General features: G+C 47.1%; 1 protein-coding gene across 1 annotated transcript; it reads left to right on the top strand.

The window, feature by feature from the left end:
- Positions 1-21,925: 21,925 nt before the first annotated feature.
- Positions 21,926-24,124, top strand: LOC125540690 (indole-3-acetic acid-amido synthetase GH3.8-like). The gene is made up of 2 exons (XM_048704277.1): positions 21,926-22,515; positions 22,622-24,124. Exons 1-2 carry the CDS (start codon positions 22,127-22,129, stop codon positions 23,988-23,990), a joined length of 1,758 nt encoding a protein of 585 aa, XP_048560234.1. The 5' UTR covers positions 21,926-22,126; the 3' UTR covers positions 23,991-24,124.
- Positions 24,125-25,999: the final 1,875 nt, after the last annotated feature.

Here is a 25,999-nt window from a genome sequence, read left to right as displayed (position 1 = left end):
TTATCACCCTTCTCCCGTACAGGACTCAAAAGGTGCGGTTTCGGAGGCCTACTGTCCCGACCTGCGGTGCACGCCGTAAGACGGGATGGGGAAGAACGTAGCAGCAGCGCAGTGGTCGGAACTTTGTGGCGAGAGGAAGAGGAGCTTCTGTTGTGTCTCTCTGGAGAGGAGCGAAGAGGCGCGCCGTTCGAATTCAGTGTCGTGCGTGGCAAAAATTTAGATATCGGCTCGGCTCATTCCCGCAACCCGCGTCGCGTCGCGTCGGGACGTGGCGAGGCGGGCGGCGGAGGAGGAGCGCGCGTGGATATCCCTCTTGTTCTCATACTCGTACAAGTGGGGAAAGAACCTCCCTTATAAGGAGGTCCAACTCCCACTAAACTAGCAATGTGGGACTAAACTTTAGTAGTATCCCTTGCCTTGCACAAATGGGCTAAGTGGGCCTCTATGATTTATTAGGAATTTCTGAAATAGTTATTAGGCTACCCAAAATAGACTAACTTCCAGCAATCCCCCACCAGATCCCAGAGGCACACAGAAATTTGCCTTTGGTTCCAAAACACTGTTTTATATACCGGTACTGCAGTGGAAACTGTTAAGTTGAACTTCCACCTAGAACTCTATGCTACACTAGTAAGCAACTTGAACAGTGGACTGGGCCTTGAACTGCAAGTTTTCTGCGAATCTAGCTTCACATAAAGCCTTGACCGATACGTGGCTACCGTGGATCTTCCCCGCGGGTGGAGCTTATGCGTCATACTCCGTGACCTTTCATGAGTTTACTAGAGAGAACCCTACTCTCATAGATTGCGACGTTTGACAATCAGACTCATATAGGTGTGTTCTTCAAAAGATATTATGCAGGATAACATCTTTGCTTAAATAAGTCACTTAGAACACATTAAGATATACATCAACCTGCCATGCAGATTAGGAGAGTATTGCATCTTCATGGAGTGGTGTTGTGAATAGTAAGGATACTCTCCTCTCAGTTGACCAACAGCTTGTCTTCCACATCTAATTCACGGGATCTCCGATCACAAAGAATAGGTTACCACTGTGAACAACTCATATTGTGGGTCTCATACCCATCTCCCTCGATGCATTATCTATCACATTACGTGATAGACCCTTGGTAAAAGGATCTGCCAGATTTTTAGACGTTTGGATATAATCCAAAGCAGTTACTCTGGAGTTTTTCATTTTCCTAACAGATTTTAACCTTCTCTGAACGTGTCTTGATGACTTCATGTTATCCTTTGAGCTGCTCACTTTCGTGATCACAGTTTGACTGTCGCAGTTCATAAGGACACCCGGTACAGGTTTCTCAACAACCGGCAAGTCATTCAAGAGCCGGCGAAGCCAATCTGCTTCAACCGTAGCTGTATCTAGTGTTGTGAGTTCTGCTTCCATTGTTGACCTCGTTAAGATGGTCTGCTTGCAAGACTTCCAAGAAACAGCGCCACCTCTATGAGTGAATACATAACCGCTTGTGGCCTTTATCTCATCAACATCTGAGATCCAGTTTGAGTCACTATACCCTTCAAGCACCTTTGGGTGCTCGGTGTAGTGAATTCCATAATTTGCAGTGCCTTTCAAGTAACGCAAAACTCTCTCTAGAGCTTTCCAATGCACATCTGCTGGTTTTGAGACAAACCGACTCAGTTTGCTAACAGCAAAAGAGATATCAGGTCTTGTATCACTTTCTAAGTACATAAGCGAGCCAATAATCTGAGAATATTTCAATTGATCTCTAGCAATTCTTCAATTCTTTCGAAGTAACACACTCGTATCATATGGTGTTGGAGAGGGCTTGCAGTCACTATAGCCAAAGCGACTCAAGATCTTTTCCACATAGTGAGATTGAAGCAATGTAATTCCATCATCATCGTCTCTCAACAACTTGATGTTCAGAATGACATCAGCCACTCCTAAATCCTTCATCTCAAAACAACGAGATAGGAAATCCTTGACCTCCTTAATAATATTCAGATTTGTTCCGAAAATTAGTATGTCATCAACATACAAGCACAGGATAACTCCCTCGCCCCCACCATGGCGATAGTACACACATTTGTCAGCTTCGTTCACAACAAAGCCTGCAGCTGTTAAAGTTCTTTCAAACTTCTCATGCCACTGTTTGGGTGCTTGCTTAAGTCCGTACAAAGACTTCAGCAACTTGCACACTTTCCCTTCCTGACCATCTAGTACAAACCCATCTGGTTGTTCCATATAAATTTCCTCGTCCAACTCTCCATTTAGGAAAGCAGTCTTAACATCCATTTGATGAACGAGAAGACCATGCGAGGCAGCTAGTGAAAGTAGAACTCGAGTAGTGGTCAGTCGAGCCACAGGTGAGTAAGTATCAAAGAAGTCTTCACCTTCTTTTTGGGTATAACCCTTAGCCATGAGCCGAGCCTTGTACTTCTCAATAGTACTATCAGGCCTAAACTTCTTCTTGAATACCCATTTGCATCCTATAGGTTTGCACCCACAAGGACGATCAGTTATCTCCCAGGTTTCATTCGCCAAGATGGAATCCATCTCGCTACGAACCGTTTCCTTCCAGTAGTCAGCATCTTCAGATGCATAGGCCTCTGAAATAGAACTGGGAGTGTCATCTATGAGATACACAAGAAAATCATCACCAAAGGACTTTGCAATCCTTTGTCTCTTGCTCCTAGTAGGAACTTCATTGTTCTCCTCCATCGGACTTGCAAAGTGTTCTATCGAAATGGCAGGTTTGGTAATTGTAACTGGTTCCTGATTCGATGAATTAGGCATCTCCTGATTAGATGACGTAGCCATATCCTTCATGGGAAAGATATCTTCAAAGAAAGTCGCATCATTCGACTCCATGATCTTACCGACATGCATGTCAGGGACCTCAGATTTTACAACCAAGAATCTATAGCCAATGCTATGAAAAGCATATCCCAGGAAAACACAATCCATAGTCTTTGGTCCAATCTTCCGCTTCTTTGAAATTGGAGCATTGGCATTCGCCAAACAACCCCATGTTCGCAGATAAGAGAGTTTTAACCTTTTCTTCTCCCATTCCTTGAATGGAGTTATCTCTTTGTTCTTTGTGGGGACTCGGTTCCGGACATGACATGCTGTCAATATCGCCTCCCCCCACCATGCCTTGGAGAGACCCGATGTATCTAACATGGCGTTAACCAAATCAGTTAGAGTACGGTTCTTTCTTTCGGCCACCCCATTTGACTGAGGTGAGTAGGGAGGAGTCCTCTCATGGATTATACCATGTTCCGCACAAAAAGCATCAAACTCATTGGAAAAATACTCTCCACCACGGTCGGACCTAAGCCTCTTGATTTTTTTGATCAAGTTGGTTTTCCACTTCAGCTTTATAGATCTTGAAAAAGTTCAAAGCCTCATCCTTAGATTTCAGAAGATGCACACGGCAGTATCTAGTGGAGTCATCAATTAACGTCATGAAATATTTCTTTCCATCTTTTGTCAACACACCATTCATTTCACATAGATCTGAATGTATGAGCTCTAGTGGTGCAAGATTTCTTATTTCCGCAGTTGTGTGAGACTTACGAGGTTGCTTAGCTTGCACACACACTTGACACTTAGATCCCTTTGTTGGGGAATGTTGCAGAAAACAAAAATTTTCCTACGGTTTCACCAAGATCCATCTATGAGTTCATCTAGCAACGAGTGATCGGATGCATCTACATACCTTTGTAGATCGCGAGCGGAAGCGTTCAAAGAACGGGGATGAGGTAGTCGTACACGACGTGATCCAAATCACCGGAGATCCTAGCACCGAACGGACGGCACCTCCGCGTTCAACACACGTACGGTCAGCGTAACGTCTCCTTCTTGTTGATCCAGCAAGGGGAGAGGAGAGGTTGAGGAAGATGGCTCCAGCAGCAGCACGACGGCGTGGTGGTGATGGAGCTGCAGTACTCCGGCAGAGCTTCGCTAAGCACTATGGAGGAGGAGGAGGTGTTGGAGAGGGAGAAGGAGGCAACCAAAGGCGTGTATCAAAAAGCCCTCCTTCCCCCACTATATATAGGAGGGCCAAGGGGGGGGCCGGCCTAGGAGATCCAATCTCCTAGGGGCGGCGGCCAAGGGAGGTTTCCCTCCCCCCCCCCCAAGGCACCTAGGGGGTGCCTTCCACTTGTGGGACTCTTCCCCTTTTGGAACCCTAGGCGCATGGGCCTCTTGGGGCTGGTGCCCTTGGCCCATGTAGGCCAAGGCGCACCCCCTACAGCCCATGTGGCCCCCCGGGGCAGGTGGCCCCACCCGGTGGGACCCCCGGGACCCTTCCGGTGGTCCCGGTACAATACCGGTGACCCGAAACTTGTCCCGATGGCCGAAACAGCACTTCCTATATATAATTCTTTACCTCCGGACCATTCCGGAACTCCTCGTGACGTCTGGGATCTCATCCGGGACTCCGAACAACATTCGGGTTACTGCATATACATATCCTACAACCCTAGCGTCACCGAACCTTAAGTGTGTAGACCCTACGGGTTCGGGAGACATGCAGACATGACCGAGACGACTCTCCGGTCAATAACCAACAGCGGGATCTGGATACCCATGTTGGCTCCCACATGCTCCTCGATGATCTCATCGGATGAACCACGATGTCGAGGATTCAAGCAACCCCGTATGCAATTCCCTTTGTCAATCGATATGTTACTTGCCCGAGATTCGATCGTCGGTATCCCAATACCTCGTTCAATCTCGTTACCGGCAAGTCACTTTACTCGTACCGTAATGCATGATCCCGTGACCAGACACTTGGTCACTTTGAGCTCATTATGATGATGCATTACCGAGTGGGCCCAGTGATACCTCTCCGTCATACGGAGTGACAAATCCCAGTCTTGATCCGTGTCAACCCAACAGACACTTTCGGAGATACCCGTAGTCTACCTTTATAGTCACCCAGTTACGTTGTGACGTTTGGTATACCCAAAGCACTCCTACGACATCCGGGAGTTACACGATCTCATGGTCTAAGGAAAGGATACTTGACATTGGAAAAACTCTAGCCAACGAACTATACGATCTTATGCTATGTTTAGGATTGGGTCTCGTCCATCACATCATTCTCCTAATGATGTGATCTCGTTATCAATGACATCCAATGTCCATAGTCAGGAAACCATGACTATCTTTTGATCAACGAGCTAGTCAACTAGAGGCTTACTAGGGACATGTTGGTGTCTGTTATTCACACATGTATTACGATTTCCGGATAACACAATTATAGCATGAATAAAGACAAATATCATGAACAAGGAAATATAATAATAATGCTTTTATTATATTCTCTAGGGCATATTTCCAACAGTCTCCCACTTGCACTAGAGTCAATAATCTAGTTACATTGTGATGAATCGAACACCCATGGAATTCTGGTGTTGATCATGTTTTGCCCTAGGGAGAGGTTTAGTCAACGGATCTGCTACATTCAGGTCCGTATGTACTTTACAAATATCTATGTCTCCATCTTGAACATTTTCACGAATGGAGTTGAAGCGACGCTTGATGTGTCTTGTCTTCTTGTGAAACCTGGGCTCCTTGGCAAGTGCAATAGCTCCAGTGTTGTCACAGAAGAGTTTGATTGGCCCCGACGCATTGGGTATGACTCCTAGGTCGGTGATGAACTCCTTCACCCAAATTGCTTCATGTGCTGCCTCCGAGGCTGCCATGTACTCCGCTTCACATGTAGATCCCGCCACGACGCTCTGCTTGCAACTGCACCAGCTTACTGCCCCACCATTCAAAATATACACGTATCCGGTTTGTGACTTAGAGTCATCCAGATCTGTGTCGAAGCTAGCGTCGACGTAACCCTTTACGACGAGCTCTTCGTCACCTCCATAAACGAGAAACATTTCCTTAGTCCTTTTCAGGTACTTCAGGATATTCTTGACCGCTGTCCAGTGTTCCTTGCCGGGATTACTTTGGTACCTTCCTACCAAACTTACGGCAAGGTTTACATCAGGTCTGGTACACAGCATGGCATACATAATAGAACATATGGCTGAGGCATAGGGGATGACACTCATCTCTTCTATATCTTCTGCCGTGGTCGGACATTGAGCTGAGCTCAATTTCATACCTTGTAACACAGGCAAGAACCCCTTCTTAGATTGATCCATATTGAACTTCTTCAATATCTTATCAAGGTATGTGCTTTGTGAAAGACCTATGAGGCGTCTTGATCTATCTCTATAGATCTTGATGCCTAATATATAAGCAGCTTCTCCAAGGTCCTTCATTGAAAAACTCTTATTCAAGTAGGCCTTAATGCTGTCCAAGAGTTCTATATCATTTTTCATCAAAAGTATATCATCTACATATAATATTAGAAATGCTACAGAGCTCCCACTCACTTTCTTGTAAACGCAGGCTTCTCCATAAGTCTGCGTAAACCCAAACGCTTTGATCATCTCATCAAAGCAAATGTTCCAACTCCGAGATGCTTGGACCAGCCCATAAATCGAGCGTTGGAGCTTGCACACCTTGTCAGCATTCTTAGGACCGACAAAACCTTCCGGCTGCATCATATACAATTCTTCCTTAAGGAAACCATTAGGGAATGTCGTTTTGACGTCCATTTGCCATATCTCATAATCGTAGAATGCGCCAATTGCTAACATGATTCGCACGGACTTTAGCTTCGCTACCGGTGAGAAAGTCTCATCGTAGTCAACCCCTTGAACTTCTCGATAACCCTTAGCGACAAGCCGAGCTTTATAGATGGTCACATTACCATCCGCGTTTGTCTTCTTCTTAAAGATCCATTTATTTTCTATGGCTCGCCGCTCAACGGGCAAGTCAGTCAAAGTCCATACTTCGTTTTCATACATGGATCCTATCTCGGATTTCATGGCTTCTAGCCATTTGTCGAAATCCGGGCCCGCCATCGCTTCTTCATAGTTCGAAGGTTCACCGTTGTCTAACAACATGATTTCCAAGACAGGGTTGCCGTACCACTCTGGTGCGGAACGTGTCCTTGTGGACCTTCGAATTTTAGTAGCAACTTGATCCGTAGTTTCATGATCATCATCATTAACTTCCTCTCTAGTCGGTGCAGGCACCTCAGGAACATTTTCTTGAGTTTCGCCATTTTCCGGTTCAAGAGGTAATACTTCATCAAGTTCTACTTTCCTCCCACTTACTTCTTTCGAGAGAAACTCTTTCTCTAGAAAGGATCCATTCTTGGCAACAAAGATCTTGCCTTCGGATCTGAGGTAGAAGGTATACCCAATAGTTTCTTTAGGGTATCCTATGAAGACGCATTTTTCCGACTTGGGTTCGAGCTTTTCAGGTTGAAGTTTCTTGACATAAGCATCGCATCCCCAAACTTTTAGTAACGATAGCTTAGGTTTCTTCCCAAACCATAATTCATACGGTGTCGTCTCAACGGATTTCGACGGAGCCCTATTTAAAGTGAATGCGGCAGTCTCTAAAGCATAGCCCCAAAAAGATAGCGGTAAATCGGTAAGAGACATCATAGATCGCACCATATCTAATAGAGTGCGATTACGACGTTCGGACACACCATTACGCTGAGGTGTTCCAGGCGGCGTGAGTTGTGAAACTATTCCACATTTTCTTAAGTGTGTGCCAAATTCGTGACTCAAGTATTCTCCTCCACGATCTGATCGTAGAAACTTGATTTTCCTGTCACGTTGATTCTCAACCTCACTCTGAAATTCCTTGAACTTTTCAAAGGTTTCAGACTTGTGTTTCATTAAGTAGATATACCCATATCTACTCAAGTCATCAGTGAGGGTGAGAACATAACGATAGCCACCGCGAGCCTCAACACTATGGAGGAGGAGGAGGTGTTGGAGAGGGAGAAGGAGGCAACCAAAGGCGTGTATCAAAAAGCCCTCCTTCCCCCACTATATATAGGAGGGCCAAGGGGGGGGCGCCGGCCTAGGAGATCCAATCTCCTAGGGGCGGCGGCCAAGGGAGGTTTCCCTCCCCCCCCCCCAAGGCACCTAGGGGGGGCCTTCCACTTGTGGGACTCTTCCCCTTTTGGAACCCTAGGCGCATGGGCCTCTTGGGGCTGGTGCCCTTGGCCCATGTAGGCCAAGGCGCACCCCCTACAGCCCATGTGGCCCCCCGGGGCAGGTGGCCCCACCCGGTGGGCCCCCGGGACCCTTCCGGTGGTCCCGGTACAATACTGGTGACCCCGAAACTTGTTCCGATGGTCGAAACAGCACTTCCTATATATAATTCTTTACCTCCGGACCATTCCGGAACTCCTCGTGACGTTCGGGATCTCATCTGGGACTCCGAACAACATTCGGGTTACTGCATATACATATCCCTACAACCCTAGCGTCACCGAACCTTAAGTGTGTAGACCCTACGGGTTTGGGAGACAGGCAGACATGACCGAGACGACTCTCCGGTCAATAACCAACAGCGGGATCTGGATACCCATGTTGGCTCCCACATACTCCACGATGATCTCATCGGATGAACCACGATGTCGAGGATTCAAGCAACCCCGTATGCAATTCCCTTTGTCAATCGATATGTTACTTGCCCGAGATTCGATCGTCGGTATCCCAATACCTCGTTCAATCTCGTTACCGGCAAGTCACTTTACTCGTACCGTAATGCATGATCCCGTGACCAGACACTTGGTCACTTTGAGCTCATTATGATGATGCATTACCGAGTGGGCCCAGTGATACCTCTCCGTCATACGGAGTGACAAATCCCAGTCTTGATCCGTGTCAACCCAACAGACACTTTCGGAGATACCCGTAGTCTACCTTTATAGTCACCCAGTTACGTTGTGACGTTTGGTATACCCAAAGCACTCCTACGACATCCGGGAGTTACACGATCTCATGGTCTAAGGAAAGGATACTTGACATTGGAAAAACTCTAGCCAACGAACTATACGATCTTATGCTATGTTTAGGATTGGGTCTCGTCCATCACATCATTCTCCTAATGATGTGATCTCGTTATCAATGACATCCAATGTCCATAGTCAGGAAACCATGACTATCTTTTGATCAACAAGCTAGTCAACTAGAGGCTTACTAGGGACATGTTGGTGTCTGTAATTCACACATGTATTACGATTTCCGGATAACACAATTATAGCATGAACAAAGACAATTATCATGAACAAGGAAATATAATAATAATGCTTTTATTATTGCCTCTAGGGCATATTTCCAACACCCTTGACGGTGGTGAAACTAGGGATTAAGTTCAACTTCGCTAGTCGCGACATGCAACCAAAGTTAACATGACAAAGATGTGAATGCCACACATTGAATTCACTATTGTTGCAAATATGATTAACAACTTTATTGCAAACGTCTGATAAGGATAAACGAAACAAGCCTCCTGACTCATAGCCTTTACCAACAAAGGTTTAATACTTGGATATTATAAATTTATTCGACTCAAAGACAAGCTTGTAGCCATCTCTACACAGAAGAGATCCGCTAACAAGATTTTTATTGACGGAGGGGACATAATGCACGTTCTTCAGCTGCACGATCTTCCCCGAAGTAAACTTCAGATCGACCGTGCCAACACCATGAACAGAAGCACTTGAACCGTTGCCCATCAGCACGGTTGAAGTCCCTGCGGTCTGATAAGACGAAAACAAGGAAATATCAACGCATACATGCACATTAGCACCCGTGTCAAATAACCAATCAGGAGAATGACATACTGAAAGAATAGTGGGAAATATACCATACCCAGCATCCTTCATGTCAGTGTCTCCAATGACAACATTAGCGGTCTTGCCGCCTTTCCCAGGATGACGCTTGTCATAGCGATTAGGGCAACTAGGAGCCCAATGATCAGGATCCCCACACACATGACAAGCACCTTTCTTCTTGCCAATCTTCTTCTTGAAGTTCGTGTGTTGCACAGCCTTGTTCTTCCCATCAAACTTTGCTTTTCCATCAAACTTGCCCTTGTTCTTGAACTTGTAGGGCTGGAAGTTCTGCTTCTGTACCACATTGGCACTAGATCCTCCCTCAATACCTCGAGCACGTGTGTCCTTTGCTCTCGCCTTTTCTTCCACATCAAGAGTGCCAATGAGATCCGGGACGGAAAACTCCTGCCTCTTATGCTTCAGCAAGGTAGCAAAGTTCCTCCATGAAGGAGGAAGCTTAGTGATGATACCTCCGGCAACAAACTTGTCCGGTAGCATACAACTGAAGTGCTCAAGTTCTCTAGCAAATGACTGTATCTCATGAGCTTGCTCAACCACGGAGCGCTCTTCAGTCATCCTGTAATCATAGAATTGCTCCATGATGTACAGCTCAGTGCCAGCATCCGAGACCCCAAACTTGGCCTCGAGTGCATCCCACATATCTTTTCCATTATCAATTGACGCATAAGCATCAACTATGTTCTCACCAAGAACACTCAAGAGAGCAGCCTTAAACAGAGTATCCATTTTCTGAAAAGCTTGTGCCTGTTGAGCATCAAGCTCTCCTTCAGGTTTGCCGAGAGTGGCGTCATAGCAACTCATGGTTGAAACCATAAGACTGCTCTCACGCGCCACCTCTTATAGTGGATACCCTCAAACATAGGAGGTCTCATGGAAGCAGCAAAACCACTTGGGGTAAATTGCCTATGATAAGGATTTTGGATTGTTGGAAATATGAGCAATTTACCAAATGATTTTATTAATAGAAATACTAGATAAAGCATGACTAATATAGTAGAGATAAAACAAGTCATGCGTTCTGACAAAGAGAAGGTAAATAGCTTCTACATATATGAACCGTAGCCTATCATATCTAAAGCAGATAGTATACCAAGTAGCATATATGAAGTAGAACCTATCATGTGTAGGACAAGGACTAGAACAAGGAACTGCAGCATAACCTTTAACAGGAAAGAGAAGAACACGTACGGGACAGCAGCAGCAGAAGCGCTAGACTTGGGGTCGGTGTCCTCGCCTGCCATGTCGTCGAGGAGGTCGTGGACGTCGGGGAAGAAGTCGTCGTCGGGGAAGTAGTCGTTGGCGACCGGATCGTCCGTGATGAAGCAGCCAGTAGTCGCGCTGAGCGCTCCCCAAAAACCTTGTCACCCTTCTCCCGTACAGGACTCAAAAGGTGCGGTTTCAGAGGCCTACTGTCCCGACCTGCGGAGCATGCCGCAAGACGGGATGGGGAAGAACGTAGCAGCAGCGCAGTGGTCGGAACTTTGTGGCGAGAGGAAGAGGAGCTTCTGTTGTGTCTCTCTGAAGAGGAGCGAAGAGGCGCGCCGTTCGAATTCAGTGTCGTGCGTGGCAAAAATTTAGATATCGGCTCGGCTCATTCCCGCAACCCGTGTCACGTCGCGTCGCGTCGCGTCATGACGTGGCGCGGCGGGAGGCGGAGGAGGAGTGCGCATGGATATCCCTCCATGAGTGAATACATAACCGCTTGTGGCCTTTATCTCATCAGCATCTGAGATCCAGTTTGAGTCACTATACCCTTCAAGCACCTTTGGGTGCCCGGTGTAGTGAATTACATAATTGGCAGTGCCTTTCAAATAACGCAAAACTCTCTCTAGAGCTTTCCAATGCACATCTCCTGGTTTTGAGACAAACCGACTCAGTGTGCTAACAGCAAAAGAGATATCAGGTCTTGTAGCACTTGCTAAGTACATAAGCGAGCCAATAATCTGAGAATATTTCAATTGATCTCTAGCAATTCTTCAATTCTTTCGAAGTAACACACTCGCATCATATGGTGTTGGAGAGGGCTTGCAGTCACTATAGCCAAAGCGACTCAAGATCTTTTTCACATAGTGAGATTGAAGCAATGTAATCCCATCATCATCGTCTCCCAACAACTTGATGTTCAGAATGACATCAGCCACTCCTAAATCCTTCATCTCAAAACAACGAGATAGGAAATCCTTGACCTCCTTAATAACATTCAGATTTGTTCCGAAAATCAGTATGTCATCAACATACAAGCACAGGATGACTCCCTCGCCCCCACCATGGCGATAGTACACACATTTGTCAGCTTCATTCACAACAAAGCCTACAGCTGTTAAAGTTCTTTCAAACTTCTCATGCCACTGTTTGGGTGCTTGCTTAAGTCCGTACAAAGACTTCAGCAACTTGCACACTTTCCCTTCCTGACCATCTAGTACAAACCCATCTGGTCGTTCCATATAAATTTCCTCGTCCAACTCTCCATTTAGGAAAGCAGTCTTAACATCCATTTGATGAACGAGAAGACCATGTGAGGCAGCTAGTGAAAGTAGAACTCGAGTAGTGGTCAGTCGAGCCACAGGTGAGTAAGTATCAAAGAAGTCTTCACCTTCCTTTTGGGTATAACCCTTAGCCATGAGCCGAGCCTTGTACTTCTCAATAGTACCATCAGGCCTAAGCTTCTTCTTGAATACCCATTTGCATCCTATAGGTTTGCACCCATAAGGACGATCAGTTATCTCCCAGGTTTCATTCGCCAAGATGGAATCCATCTCGCTACGAACCGCTTCCTTCCAGTAGTCAGCATCTTCAGATGCATAGGCCTCTGAAATAGAACTGGGAGTGTCATCTATGAGATACACAAGAAAATCATCACCAAAGGACTTTGCAATCCTTTGTCTCTTGCTCCTAGTAGGAACTTCATTGTTCTCCTCCATCGGACTTGCAAAGTGTTCTATCGAAATGGCAGGTTTAGTAATTGTAACTGGTTCCTGATTCGATGAATTAGGCATCTCCTGATTAGATGAGGTAGCCATATCCTTCATGGGAAAGATATCTTCAAAGAAAGTTGCATCATTCGACTCCATGATCTTACCGACATGCATGTCAGGGACCTCAGATTTTACAACCAAGAATCTATAGCCAATGCTATGAAAAGCATATCCCAGGAAAACACAATCCACAGTCTTTGGTCCAAGCTTCCGCTTCTTTGAAATTGGAGCATTGACTTTCCCAAACAACCCCATGTTCGCAGATAAGAGAGTTTTAACCTTTTCTTCTCCCATTCCTCGAATGGAGTTATCTCTTTGTTCTTTGTGGGGACTCGGTTCCGGACATGACATGCTGTCAATATCGCCTCCCCCCACCATGCCTTGGAGAGACCCGATGTATCTAACATGGCGTTAACCAAATCAGTTAGAGTACAGTTCTTTCTTTCGGCCACCCCATTTGACTGAGGTGAGTAGGGAGGAGTCATCTCATGGATTATACCATGTTCCGCACAAAAAGCATCAAACTCATTGGAAAAATACTCTCCACCACGGTCGGACCTAAGCCTCTTGATTTTTTGATCAAGTTGGTTTTCCACTTCAGCTTTATAGATCTTGAAAAAGTTCAAAGCCTCATCCTTAGATTTCAGAAGATGCACACGGCAGTATCTAGTGGAGTCATCAATTAACGTCATGAAATATTTCTTTCCACCTTTTGTCAACACACCATTCATTTCACATAGATCTGAATGTATGAGCTCTAGTGGTGCAAGATTTCTTATTTTCGCAGTCGTGTGAGACTTACGAGGTTGCTTAGCTTGCACACACACTTGACACTTAGATCCCTTGACGGTGGGGAAACTAGGGATTAAGTTCAACTTCGCTAGTCGCGACATGCAACCAAAGTTAACATGACAAAGACGTGAATGCCACACATTGGATTCACTATTGTTGCAAATATAATTAACAACTTTATTGCAAACGTCTGATAAGGATAAACGAAACAAGCCTCCTGACTCATAGCCTTTACCAACAAAGGTTCCATACTTGGATATTACAAATTTATTCTACTCAAAGACAAGCTTGTAGCCATCTCTACACAGGAGAGATCCGCTAACAAGATTTTTATTGACGGAGGGGACATAATGCACGTTCTTCAGCCGCACGATCTTCCCCGAAGTAAACTTCAGATCGACCGTACCAACACCACAAACAGAAGCACTTGAACCAGTGCCCATCAGCACGGTTGAAGTCCTTGTGGTCTGATAAGACGAGAACATGGAAATATCAACGCATACATGCACATTAGCACCCGTGTCAATTAACCAGTCAGGAGAATGACATACTGAAAGAATAGTGGGAAATATACCATACCCAACATCCTTCATGTCAGTGTCTCCAATGACAACATTAGCGGTCTTGCCGCCTTTCCCAGGATGACGCTTGTCATAGCGATTAGGGCAACTAGGAGCCCAATGATCAGGATCCCCACACACATGACAAGCACATTTCTTCTTGCCATTCTTCTTCTTGAAGTTCATGTGTTGCACAGCCTTGTTCTTCCCATCAAACTTTGCTTTTCCATCAAACTTGCCCTTGTTCTTGAACTTGTTGGGCTGGAAGTTCTGCTTCTGTACCACATTGGCACTAGATCTTCCCTCAATACCTCGAGCACGTGTGTCCTTTGCTCTCGCCTTTTCTTCCACATCAAGAGTGCCGATGAGATCCGGGACGGAAAACTCCTGCCTCTTATGCTTCAGCAAGGTAGCAAAGTTCCTCCATGAAGGAGGAAGCTTAGTGATGATACCTCCGGCAACAAACTTGTCCGGTAGCATACAACTGAAGTGCTCAAGTTCTCTAGCAAATGACTGTATCTCATGAGCTTGCTCAACCACGGAGCGCTCTTCAGTCATCCTGTAATCATAGAATTGCTCCATGATGTACAGCTCAGTGCCAGCATCCGAGACCCCAAACTTGGCCTCGAGTGCATCACACATATCTTTTCCATTATCAATTGACGCATAAGTATCAACTATGTTCTCACCAAGAACACTCAAGAGAGCAGCCTTAAACAGAGTATCCATTTTCTGAAAAGCTTGTGCCTGTTGAGCATCAAGCTCTCCTTCAGGTTTGCCGAGAGTGGTGTCATAGCAACTCATGGTTTGAAACCATAAGACTGCTCTCACGCGCCACCTCTTATAGTGGATACCCTCAAACATAGGAGGTCTCATGGAAGCAGCAAAACCACTTGGGGTAAATTGCCTATGATAAGGTTTTTGGATTGTTGGAAATATGAGCAATTTACCAAATGATTTTATTAATAGAAATACTAGATAAAGCATGACTAATATAGTAGAGATAAAACAAGTCATGCGTTCTGACAAAGAGAAGGTAAATAGCTTCTACATATATGAACCGTAGCCTATCATATCTAAAGCAGATAGTATACCAAGTAGCATATATGAAGTAGAACCTATCATGTGTAGGACAAGGACTAGAACAAGGAACTGCAGCATAACCTTTAACAGGAAAGAGAAGAACACGTACGGGACAGCAGCAGCAGAAGCACTAGACTTGGGGTCGGTGTCCTCGCCTGCCATGTCGTCGAGGAGGTCGTGGACGTCGGGGAAGAAGTCATCGTCGGGGAAGTAGTCGTTGGCGACCGGATCGTCCGTGATGAAGCAGCCAGTAGTCACGCTGAGCGCTCCCCAAAAACCTTGTCACCCTTCTCCCGTACAGGACTCAAAAGGTGCGGTTTCGGAGGCCTACTGTCCCGACCTGCGGTGCACGCCGCAAGACGGGATGGGGAAGAACGTAGCAGCAGCGCAGTGGTCGGAACTTTGTGGCGAGAGGAAGAGGAGCTTCTGTTGTGTCTATCTGGAGAGGAGCGACCTCTCTTATATAGGCACAGGAGAAGGACGCGAAGAGGCTGCGGCGGGAGGTGAAGCAACAAAGGGAGACGAAGCGAACAGGCAGCGGCCGAAGAGGCGCGCCGTTCGAATTCAGTGTCCACTACAGAAAACATTTCAACTCTCACGTGACCTTTCGTATACCCGTCGTGCGTGGCAAAAATTTAGATATCGGCTCGGCTCATTCCCGCAACCCGCGTCGCGTCGTGGCGCGTCGCGTCGGGGCGTGCGGCGGAGGAGGAGCGCGCGTGGATATCCCTCTTGTTCTCATGCTCGTACAAGTGGGGAAAGAACGTCCCTTATAAGGAGGTCCAACTCCCACTAAACTAGCAATGTGGGACTAAACTTTAGTAGTATCTCTTGCCTTGCACAAATGGGGTAAGTGGGCCTCTAGGATTTATTAGGAATTTCTGAAATAGTTATTGAGCTGCCCAAAATAAACTAAATTCCAGCACAAACGCCCGCGAACATTACCTGGGCGCGTCCGCGAGCACTAACCGGTCATGTCTCAAATTTTTCTTCTCACAATTGAACACCTCAATTTGCATACCACAGAATCATACAAACTCATGCAACTACGTAAACGACGCATGAATATACACCTAAAGTTAAAAAATCTAAAAAAAAGAAGCATAAATCAATCGAACAAAAAAAAGAAGAAAAACTGCATTAATATACACATAAAATTGAAAGGTGTCGGAATTAGATAAGACTTTGTCAGTTCTCATCTAGATGAGAATTAGAAAGGTCAAACTGAAACATAAAGTTTTCTATTGTACAACATGTTTTGATTGTCATCAACATCGGTGTGCGTACCAAATTAAAAAGGGGGGGGGGGGGGGATACCTTAGTGACACTACGGAATAAGTGAGAGAGGATTTATAATGACCTTTTGCTATACCACCAAACATGAGTTGTATACTGAGAATTATACGCTGCATAAGGTTCATGTCCAGATAATGTAGTATCTTTTGATAGAAAGATAGAGGAAAACGGACAGGGAGTATCTGAGCTCAAGCTCAAATGAGCTCGGATCAACAATAAAAGAAAACCAAATAGTTCTGATTCTTTTTGGTAAACTTTGATAAATTTTCTAAGTGCATGTAAATGTTCATCATGATATCACATTTATGAAAGGCGTGACAAAAAAATCAATGCTCCAAAAATGTATTTTTGAAAGCATTTTGGAGCACCGATGTTTTTACCATGTTTTGCAACTTTTTATTGCTAGCCCATAGATGGACGGGTCAATGAGCAGTACTAACATGCTGACTACAACAAACAAAAGAAGGTACTCCCTCTGTTTCAAAATAAATAAGCCAACTTTATACTAACTTTATATTAAAGTTAGTATAAAGTTGGCTTATCTATTTTGAAACAGAGGGTGGAGACGCAGCCGCAGGCCTCAAGTAGAAGAAGGTGCATGACGGCTTGCCCAGGTCCTCCTCCGGTTCATCTGCCTCACCGTAGACGAACCAGGCAGCGCTGCCGTCGTGGACGCGTTGCTAAGCAACCCAGTATTTGTTATTGTCCCAGCAACGGACGTGCAAGAGCCCCTCATGCTGCTGGGACAGCTCCAGGATTAACTTTCCCGTCGGGGTTTTGGCTTGGCCGGTGACGTTGCTTATCTTGATGATGTTGATACCCATTCTCTCATTATACACGGAGCGTATGCACCCAGGGTTCAACTGAAACCCAAAGTCAATACATATCGGCGGGCCAGAAAGAGAAAACATGAGGCAGGGTTGCACCCTTGATGCTTCATAGCTTGTTGCCATCTCTCTCTTCCCTATGTGCTGACGAAATGAATTTTCAAGCTATACAATGTTGTGCTGGAGAGTTAGCTAGCCAGGCCTTTTTATAGGAGGAGCCCGATCTCCATGGGATGGCCGGAACACAAGTTAAAACTTATCTTCGGCTAGGTTTTTGGTACCTGCATTTCTCCAATTCTCCTTTGAGCGAAATTGTTCTCTCTTTATAGTATCTTTTGTAGAACTCACTTTGTAGTGTGTAGCTAGCGGTTTAGCTGCGACATAGCTCGTCGTATCATACATTGCAACATATTAGTTCTACTTTAATATTTTATATTATGAGACAAAGAGTGTAACACTTTTGGGATAACAAAGGTGTAACCCCACACCTCTGCATCAACATTGCTCCACATTACTATAGGACATGCGGGAACCGCCACTCCGACAAAAACATAATCTTCCATATATACCTTCACCAACATTGGTGATGGAGACTGTGAATGGAACTATCGGCATATAGCCATAGCACACCTTTTCCCATTAGTTTGAACTTACAGGTGAACTGGTTAGGTGCATAAACTTGTGACCACAGAGGTTCAGGGTTCAAAACATAGTGAACGCGATAAATAATTGCGGCCTACCCCTGCTTTTGCTGCCCATGTCATAGACTCCAAAGGAGCATAGACGTGCTCTTTATGTCCACGTATAGGCCTCTTGAGCCATATCCTCTGAGTCTATCCATATTTAATTTTATCTCACTGATAACAAAAGGACCGAGATTGAGTTTATCATATAATTTTTTTGGGATAGAGGAAAAAATATCCCATAGACCTAGTAAAGCATTGAATCTATTCATCCCAATCTCAATTTCTATAGTACGTTCAAAGATATCGTCCTGCTTAGCAGGTAGTTTTTCATGCAATTTTTTACACTCTATATTAAGTTCATGTACCTTGAGAGCAACTTGGCGAATAAAGCTTTATATGCATCATCAAACTTTATATTCGGCAATGGGTGCTTCTGATTTGCCTGCAAATTTATCAAGGATAATTGTCTGGCTTTCAGCTACCTTTGCACAATGTGTTTCCATATTGCAAGTCCTTTCCTGAAGAGCCTGCACATCAGCGGTTAGTTCAGCAATCTTCCCGATCATTTGACCGATCAAAGTATCATATAGAGGAGTGTGGTGTTTCCAGGGCCCGGGTCATGTTTTGTTTATGCATACCTGAAGACAGGGCCATATCCAGGAATTCGAGGCCCCAGTGCGAAATGCAAATGGGGCTATAAAATCTGAAAAAATTCTTACAACTAAATCATACTTTCGCTTACATTATATACTTCCTCCACAACTTAATATAAGATATATTTTGACATTGTTGTAGTGTCAAAAGACGTCTTATATTAAATTATAGAGCTAGTGCAATATTCACAAAATATCTAATATACCAACTATCTCCCCCCAGACACAGTTCAACCGCAGAACTATTATCATGTAGCGATCTGTTAAATAACCAGAGAACCAGTGCACATCTATCGTATGCTCATTAGTCACTAAATTATTGGAAAGAAAATAACCTAACATAAATCTGCTTTGGCTTGCCGCACCTGATGTACATGGACTGGTCACTGATGCGTAAATTAAAGCTTCCGATCGATCTGGCCTTAGCCTTCCGCTTAGCCAGTGGTTGCGTTCTGCTGTGATTGGCGGTGTTGTCCCCTATTGACCAAGAAGATAGGGCTGCTTTCTGCCCGAATTCATGGTGGGAGTTCTGCCGCCCAGCCAAGCAGATTCGCTCGAGCGGGACTTGGGATTTTGGAAGACTGGAAACGAAGCAGCGACATAACTGATGGAGAGTGATTTCAGGAGAGGTTCGGGTCAGAGCAGGCCGGCAGACCCAAAACCATCGAATCAAAGGAAATAGCTTTATAGCAAACTATAAGCTTGGCCCAGAACTGGGGGCCCTTGGAATTTGGAGGCCCTGTGCGGTCGCACAGTCCGCACAGCCCCTTGGACGGCGATGCCTGAAGAGCCTGCACATCAGCATACATACACATATTCTTTAGGTGCTAGCTCTACCTTTCATTGCTGGCATGTTCCCCTTGATGCTACATTATAAATAAGAGTTGGAATCAGAATCTCTCGGATGCTATAGTCAGTGTATAGTGTGACTATCTTGGGGAGTGTCGTTTTGGCTCTGGGGAGCATATATATATATATATATATGCTCTCGGATGAATAGTAAAATAAATAAAGTAATAAATAAAAATTAAAAATTCTGATTTTTTATAGATGTTCATGTTAGTGTAATAAGGATGATAATTTGCATCCGAAACGGGATAGCCATGCTTTGTCAATGCAAAAAAAAATAAAATTAAGTTTAACATTTAGAGGTAACAATTGTCGTTCGACTTGTTTTTTCTTACAAGTCAAAGTGCTTAAGCTTCTGCCCTTAAAATTTGCAGATAGCATTTTGGTGTGACAATGAACACATCTATTTTTTTTTACACTTGCGGCAAAATACATTTTGGGCGCACATGAGCATATGCTCCCTAGAGCCAAATTGGATTCTGGACTATCCCTGACCAACTTACTTCATGAAGAAAGTTTTTAACATAACATGTCAAGATCAAGAAAGAACACGAAGGTGCATCTCTCCTCCCTTCATCTCTCCTCCCAAGGAAAGGCGGCTAGGGTTTCTGCCTTCCGTCACGGCATCGCTGATCTGGCATGTCTCCTGTGGCCTTAGGGACATTGGTGCGTGGTGGATTCCGGCCCTTGTATGCGGGAGGACTTCGTATTTAGGTGCTTCTTTAAGTTTTGTTAAGGTTTGTGTCCTGTTCAAAAAGATGAGACAGCGGCGGCTTCTTGAAGATGAAATAAGGTTATCCCCGCCTAGCCCACGTCCTAGAGACGGCGACGCTTGTGTGGCCGAGTAAAAGATGTGCGCCTCTTTCTTCCGCCCTCGCGGTTGCGTCCTTTCTGCCGCTGCCTCCCCCATGCGCCATCGTCACCACCGGTGACCGCACCTGTCACCAGAATGGATAGCCAAAACCCTTCTGGCTTGTCGCCACCAGAAACCACCCGTGCACCATCGCCCATGCTAAAAAATAGGTTGGGGATGAAAAAGCTTAACCTGTCACAAGCACCGGCTCCAACCGCGACAATGGACACTAGGCCGGCGATTGCCTCTCTGGCGATGGTCAGCCACCCTCCCGCTGCTTCCACCGGCGGTAAGAGATCTAGGAAATTGACGGTCGCGGCGTCAGGGCCATTGCAGAGGAGGCTGCGAAGAAGAATAAGAATAAGAAGGCCACTTTGGCCACCATACACGTCTGGCACCTCGTGCAGCGTCACCACCACCCTTACGACCACTACTCCTGCATGTCTGGCCGCCGCAGCCGGCAAGAAAGGTCTCGGCCACCAAGTGCTCGAGGAAATGCCAACAAAGTAAAAAAAAAAAGCATATTGTACATTTTGGCCGATGAATTTGACGATGATTGTTGGTGGCCAAATGACGATAGAGTTTGTTGGTTTTGTTGTCGTAGTGTGTGAGATAAACACGGCCGAATTCTTGGCGTCTTTGGAGTCCTCGGCTACGATGGGGCTAGATGATCTCAATTATGATTCAATTTGGGATCATTGGAGGTTGTCGAAGAAGGGGAGGTGGCCGATGAGGACGAAATTGAGGAGGTGACCGAAGCAAGCACGAGGACGTCAAGATCACAAACTCACAACTACAATCAAATTGAAGATGTTGCTTTATGCTATTGTTTGAGTTCGTGCATGTCATTGATTGGCTTGATCCACAACATACCCATGCTATGTTTGTGGTGATTTTGGATCAAACTTTTTGTTTGAAGTGATGACTTTTTTATGAACTATACATGTTGAAATCGCGATGATGAAACTAGTATATGCTTATTAACGGTCATGTTAATTATGCATGTTTAAATTTGAATGTTTTTATGATATACCACCTTTGTCCTAGTTTACTAGTTCCCCTCATTTTGGGTCATACTTTGACCATGATTTTAACTAATAAAATATAAGTTATATGTAGCAACAATAATATCATTGAAAACTGCATCAAAATACGAATCCAAAAATACATTTTCTGGGGACATGCATATATGATCAAACTTTAACCCAAAATATGACGAGGACTAGTAAATCAGGACGATGACGGAGGTAGTATATTGTGAAGTGTTTAAACTTCATGCTGCTAGGATACAAAACCTATGTAGAAAAAAAATACTTCACTAAGTTTAGGAGATCAGCTAGATGCAGCCACCTATAAAGAAGTAAAAGTTTACTTCACTAAATTTACTCTGGTGGAATCATTTTTTATTTTTTTAAGAGTCGGCAAGAGTTGTTGTAACATGATTGTATAGATGGGGAGACCGTGGAAGGTGGATGCAGACTGTAACATGATTGTATAGACCGGGAGACCGTGCAAGGTGATGCAGACTGTAACATGAAAGAGAGAGCGACGCAAACTGTAAGATGATTGTATAGACCGGGAGACCGTGCAAGGTGGATGCAGACTGCGAAAGTGCTCGCTGGCCAGAGTGGTGCGCGGGGAGCAGTTCTCGCCTTCTCGGCATTGCCCACCGCCGCTCGTTTCATGGTCCTCTCCTCATCCGCAAGCGATCGAATCATTTTGCAACGTGGAGCCGCACGTTCTGCATCTTAGCACTCTTTACACAAACGCATTCTTTAGCTAGATCTAGCATTCCTTGCTACCACGTGCTGTGTTCCAGATTGAGCCAATGGCGGCCATGGCTGTTGGCGCGGAGGACGCCGAGAAGCTCCAGCTCCTCGAGGGCTTGACCAAGGACGTGGACTCCGTGCAGGAGCGCGTGCTGGCCGAGATCCTCGCCCGGAACGCCGGCACGGAGTACCTCAGGAGCCGCGGCGGCCCCACGGACCGCGCCACCTTCCGGGCCAAGGTGCCCGTGGTGTCGTACGACGATCTGAAGCCATATATCCAGCGCATTGCCAACGGGGACACATCGCCCGTCCTGTCGGCGAGCCCCGTCACCGACTTCTTCACCAGCTCCGGCACCTCCGCCGGCGAGCCCAAGCTGATCCCCAACATCGAGGATGAGGGCCGGCGACGCCAGCTTATCGTCGGCCTCCTCACGGCCGTCATCAACTCGTAAGTCAGCACACTGAGTTAGACGTTTTTCTCCATGGATGTAAACTTGTAAAGCACACTGAGTTAGACGTTTTTTCTCCATGAATGTAAACTTGTAAACATGTAGGCACTTCCCTGGGGCTGACAAGGGGAAGGGGCTCTACTTCATGTTCGTCAAGCCGGAGACGAGGACGCCCGGTGGGCTGACGGCGTGGCCGGCCCTGACCAGCGTTTACAAGAGCGAGATTTTCAGGCCCGCCTTAGAGCACCACTACACGAGCCCGAGGGCGGCCGTGCTCTGCGCGGACGCGTTCCAAAGTATGTACGCGCAGATGGTGTGCGGCCTGTGCCGGCGCCACGAAGTGCTCCGCATCGGCGCCGTGTTCGCCGCCAGCCTCCTGCGCGCCATCCGCTTCCTCCAGCTCAACTGGGAGCAGCTCGCCGACGACATCGAGGCCGGCGCGCTCATTCCGCGCGTTATCATCGACTCGTCGGTGCGCGAGGCAGTTGCGGGCATCCTCCGCCGGCCGGACCCCGAGCTCGCCCGCCTCGTTCGGCAAGAGTGCTGCAAGGGTGACTGGGCTGGTATCGTCACGCGCATCTGGCCGAACACGCGGTACCTCGACGTCGTCGTCACCGGCGCCATGGCGCAGTACGTCCCGGCCCTAGAACACTACGGCGGCGGCCTGCCGATGGTGTCCACCTTGTACGCGTCCTCCGAGTGCTTCATGGGCATCAACCTTCGCCCGCTGTGCGACCCGTCCGAGGTGTCCTACACCCTCATGCCCAACCTGGCCTACTTCGAGTTCCTCCCCGTGGACAAGGAGGCCACCGGCGAGGCGGACGCGAGGCAGCTCGTGGACCTCGGACGCGTGGAGGCCGGGCGGGTGTACGAGGTGGTGGTCACCACGTACACCGGGCTGAACCGGTACCGCGTGGGCGACGTGCTCCGCGTGTCGGGCTTCCACAACGCCGCGCCGCAGTTCCAGTTCGTACGCCGCCAAAACGTGCTGCTCTCCGTCGAGACGGACAAGACCGACGAGGCCGAGCTGCAGCGCGCCGTGGAGCGGGCCGCGGAGCTGCTCCGCCTGCACGGGGCGTCCGTGGCGGAGTACACCAGCCGCGCGTGCACCGAGCGCATCCCGGGCCACTACGTCGTCTACTGGGAGCTGCTGACCGCGGGAGGTGCGGCGGAGGTTGACAGGGAGACCCTCGACGGGTGCTGCCTGGAGATGGAGGAGGCCCTGAACGCGGTGTACCGGCGGAGCCGGGCGGTGGACGGGTCGATCGGGCCGCTCGAGATCCGGGTCGTACGGCCAGGCACCTTCGAGGAGCTCATGGACGACGCCGTCTCCAACGGCGCGTCCATCAACCAGTACAAGGCGCCCCGCTGCGTCACCCTCCCGGCCATCATCGAGCTGCTCGACTCGCGCGTCGTGTCCATCCACTTCAGCCCTACGCCGCCGCACTGGACTCCGGCCCGGCGCTACGACTAGAGGCCAGGGAGACAGCTCTTGGGGCCATCCTCCCCTTTATATCTTTCGGTCTCCCGCAAAAAAAAATATATATATCTTTCGGTCGCCCGTCGCTGTATGCATCCCTGTGCCAATAAAGCTCTCCAGTTGCACAAGCCTCGACTGCTCTAGGAGGCATGCAATTTACGCTACGGAATCAGAAGAAAAGTTGCAAAAAAAAAATACTCCCTCTATAAACAAATACCCAAATCACAAGTGCCACAGCGTGTCATGAAGCAATCTGGCCCTAACATTTTTTTACAACTAAAGTTGCTATTTGAAAGGAAAAACAAACAAAAAAACTGAAACTTGCCATCCGGAAATAAAGTTGTCATCCTCGCGTCACTGAATTTGCAATCAAAAACATTCGAAGTTGTCATATGTTCGTGTCACCTGTGTGGCACTTATTAGGGTCCAAATACCAAAATGATAAGTGAAGATCATGTTTATACTCCGTTCATTCTACATGTAGTGCTATACATTTTTCAAAAAGGCAAATTTTGTAGGTCAGGTTTGTAGAGAAAAACATATACATCTAGAATACCAAATACATATCCTTAGATACACTTTCATATTGTATATATTTGTTATTTCTCTATAAAATTAATTAAAATTTGACTTCCAAAGAAATCTATATGCATTACAGTATGAAGGGAGAAAGTATTTCTTTACTGAGGGAGTACTTTGTATAGAATCTTCATGCTCGAACTTTAGGGCGCCTGCACGGATACGTGCCATGACCATCGCCTCATCGGCCACGAGCTCAATGCCTGCATGGACACTGTCGGAATCCTCCTGCACTGGCCGCTGAGCTCAAACACGAAGGTGGAGAGAGGATGCGGATCACCGGCGGAATGCTCACGCACTTTCTCTCTCCACCTTCACGCACTGGAAGGTGGAGAGAAGGCGGCCGCAGGCGGCCAACAGGTACTTTTGTCAGACACATGTTCTCGATGTCCGACAAGCATCCTCTCTGCCGCATGCGTCATGTGTGGTGTGGAGTGGGTTGAAGAGAAAGGGATATTTTATTCCTTGGTGGGTCCCACGTGTAAGGAGGGGTCAAGTTGACGGTGAAAACAAGACTCGTCAGTGAAAATCGGTTCCAGGTGAGCCAAGGCTTGAGGCTTGAGCGGGTTGGCAAGTTAAGAGCAGACCCTGCAAAATCTTAATCCGCAAAACGCGTTTATAGTTTGACAAAGATCTCGTTTGCGGGTCGAAAACTAACACAGCCGAACAAAAACAGTATCTAAAACTGCATAATTTGAAAAAACAGTTTCGCGGGAGAAATTACACCTCATTGACACGAGTAGTTCATCACATACTGCATAGATTTTACATGATCAAACACTACAAAACACAAGTTCATGCTACATACTACAGTAATACTAGTACTAGAGGGGTGGAGATCTGACGGCGGGCGAGGTTGCGGCCATGGACGACGCCCTGGAGGAGCTCAATCCTCCTTGTCGGAACTGCAGAGGTCGATGTACTTCGCGGCTTGCTCCTCGCGGATGCGGCGCCACTCCTCGTCCTTCTTCTTGGCGGCGAGGTTGGCGGCGACCGCCTGTCGCCACTGGAGGTCTTCGAGCTCCTCCGCGTGGCGTCGGCGCTCCGCCTCCTCACGCACGCTCCGCTCGGCAAATGGTGGCCGCAACCACGTCGACGTCGGAGACGAAGTCTTCCGGCCCGATGACTCCATGGCGGCCAAGAGGAGCGGGCTCCTCGGGCTCCTCCTTGACGGGGACGAACTCGAAGTCGTCTGGCTCCTCCGGCTCCTTCGACCACTCCCTCTTCACGGGGAGAAGGCCCGCGCCGGAAGAGAGGAGCTCCCGGCGTAGGAAGATCTCACCGCGGAGGAGAAGGACGCTTGCCGGCGGTCGTACTCCTCCGTCTCGCGGACGCGGAAGCTCGCCGGCAGCGACAGGCCGCGGTTGGTCCACTTCCTAGCCCCGCGCTTCCTCGCGCCGTCCGACCGGACGCGCCGCTCGCAC

Source organism: Triticum urartu, chromosome 2 (assembly GCF_003073215.2).
Source record: "Triticum urartu cultivar G1812 chromosome 2, Tu2.1, whole genome shotgun sequence".
In the NCBI taxonomy this organism is placed as follows: domain Eukaryota; kingdom Viridiplantae; phylum Streptophyta; class Magnoliopsida; order Poales; family Poaceae; genus Triticum; species Triticum urartu.
The sequence above is the reverse complement of the archived record's forward strand: the minus strand, read 5'-3'. Positions and strand labels throughout refer to the sequence as shown.

Bases quoted from the DNA above. Each gene is read 5' to 3' on its own strand.
- LOC125540690 (XM_048704277.1), top strand. From the start codon at position 22,127: ATGGCGGCCATGGCTGTTGGCGCGGAGGACGCCGAGAAGCTCCAGCTC. The intron at 22,516-22,621 runs GTAAGTCAGCAC...GTAAACATGTAG, and splicing joins CTCACGGCCGTCATCAACTC to GCACTTCCCTGGGGCTGACA.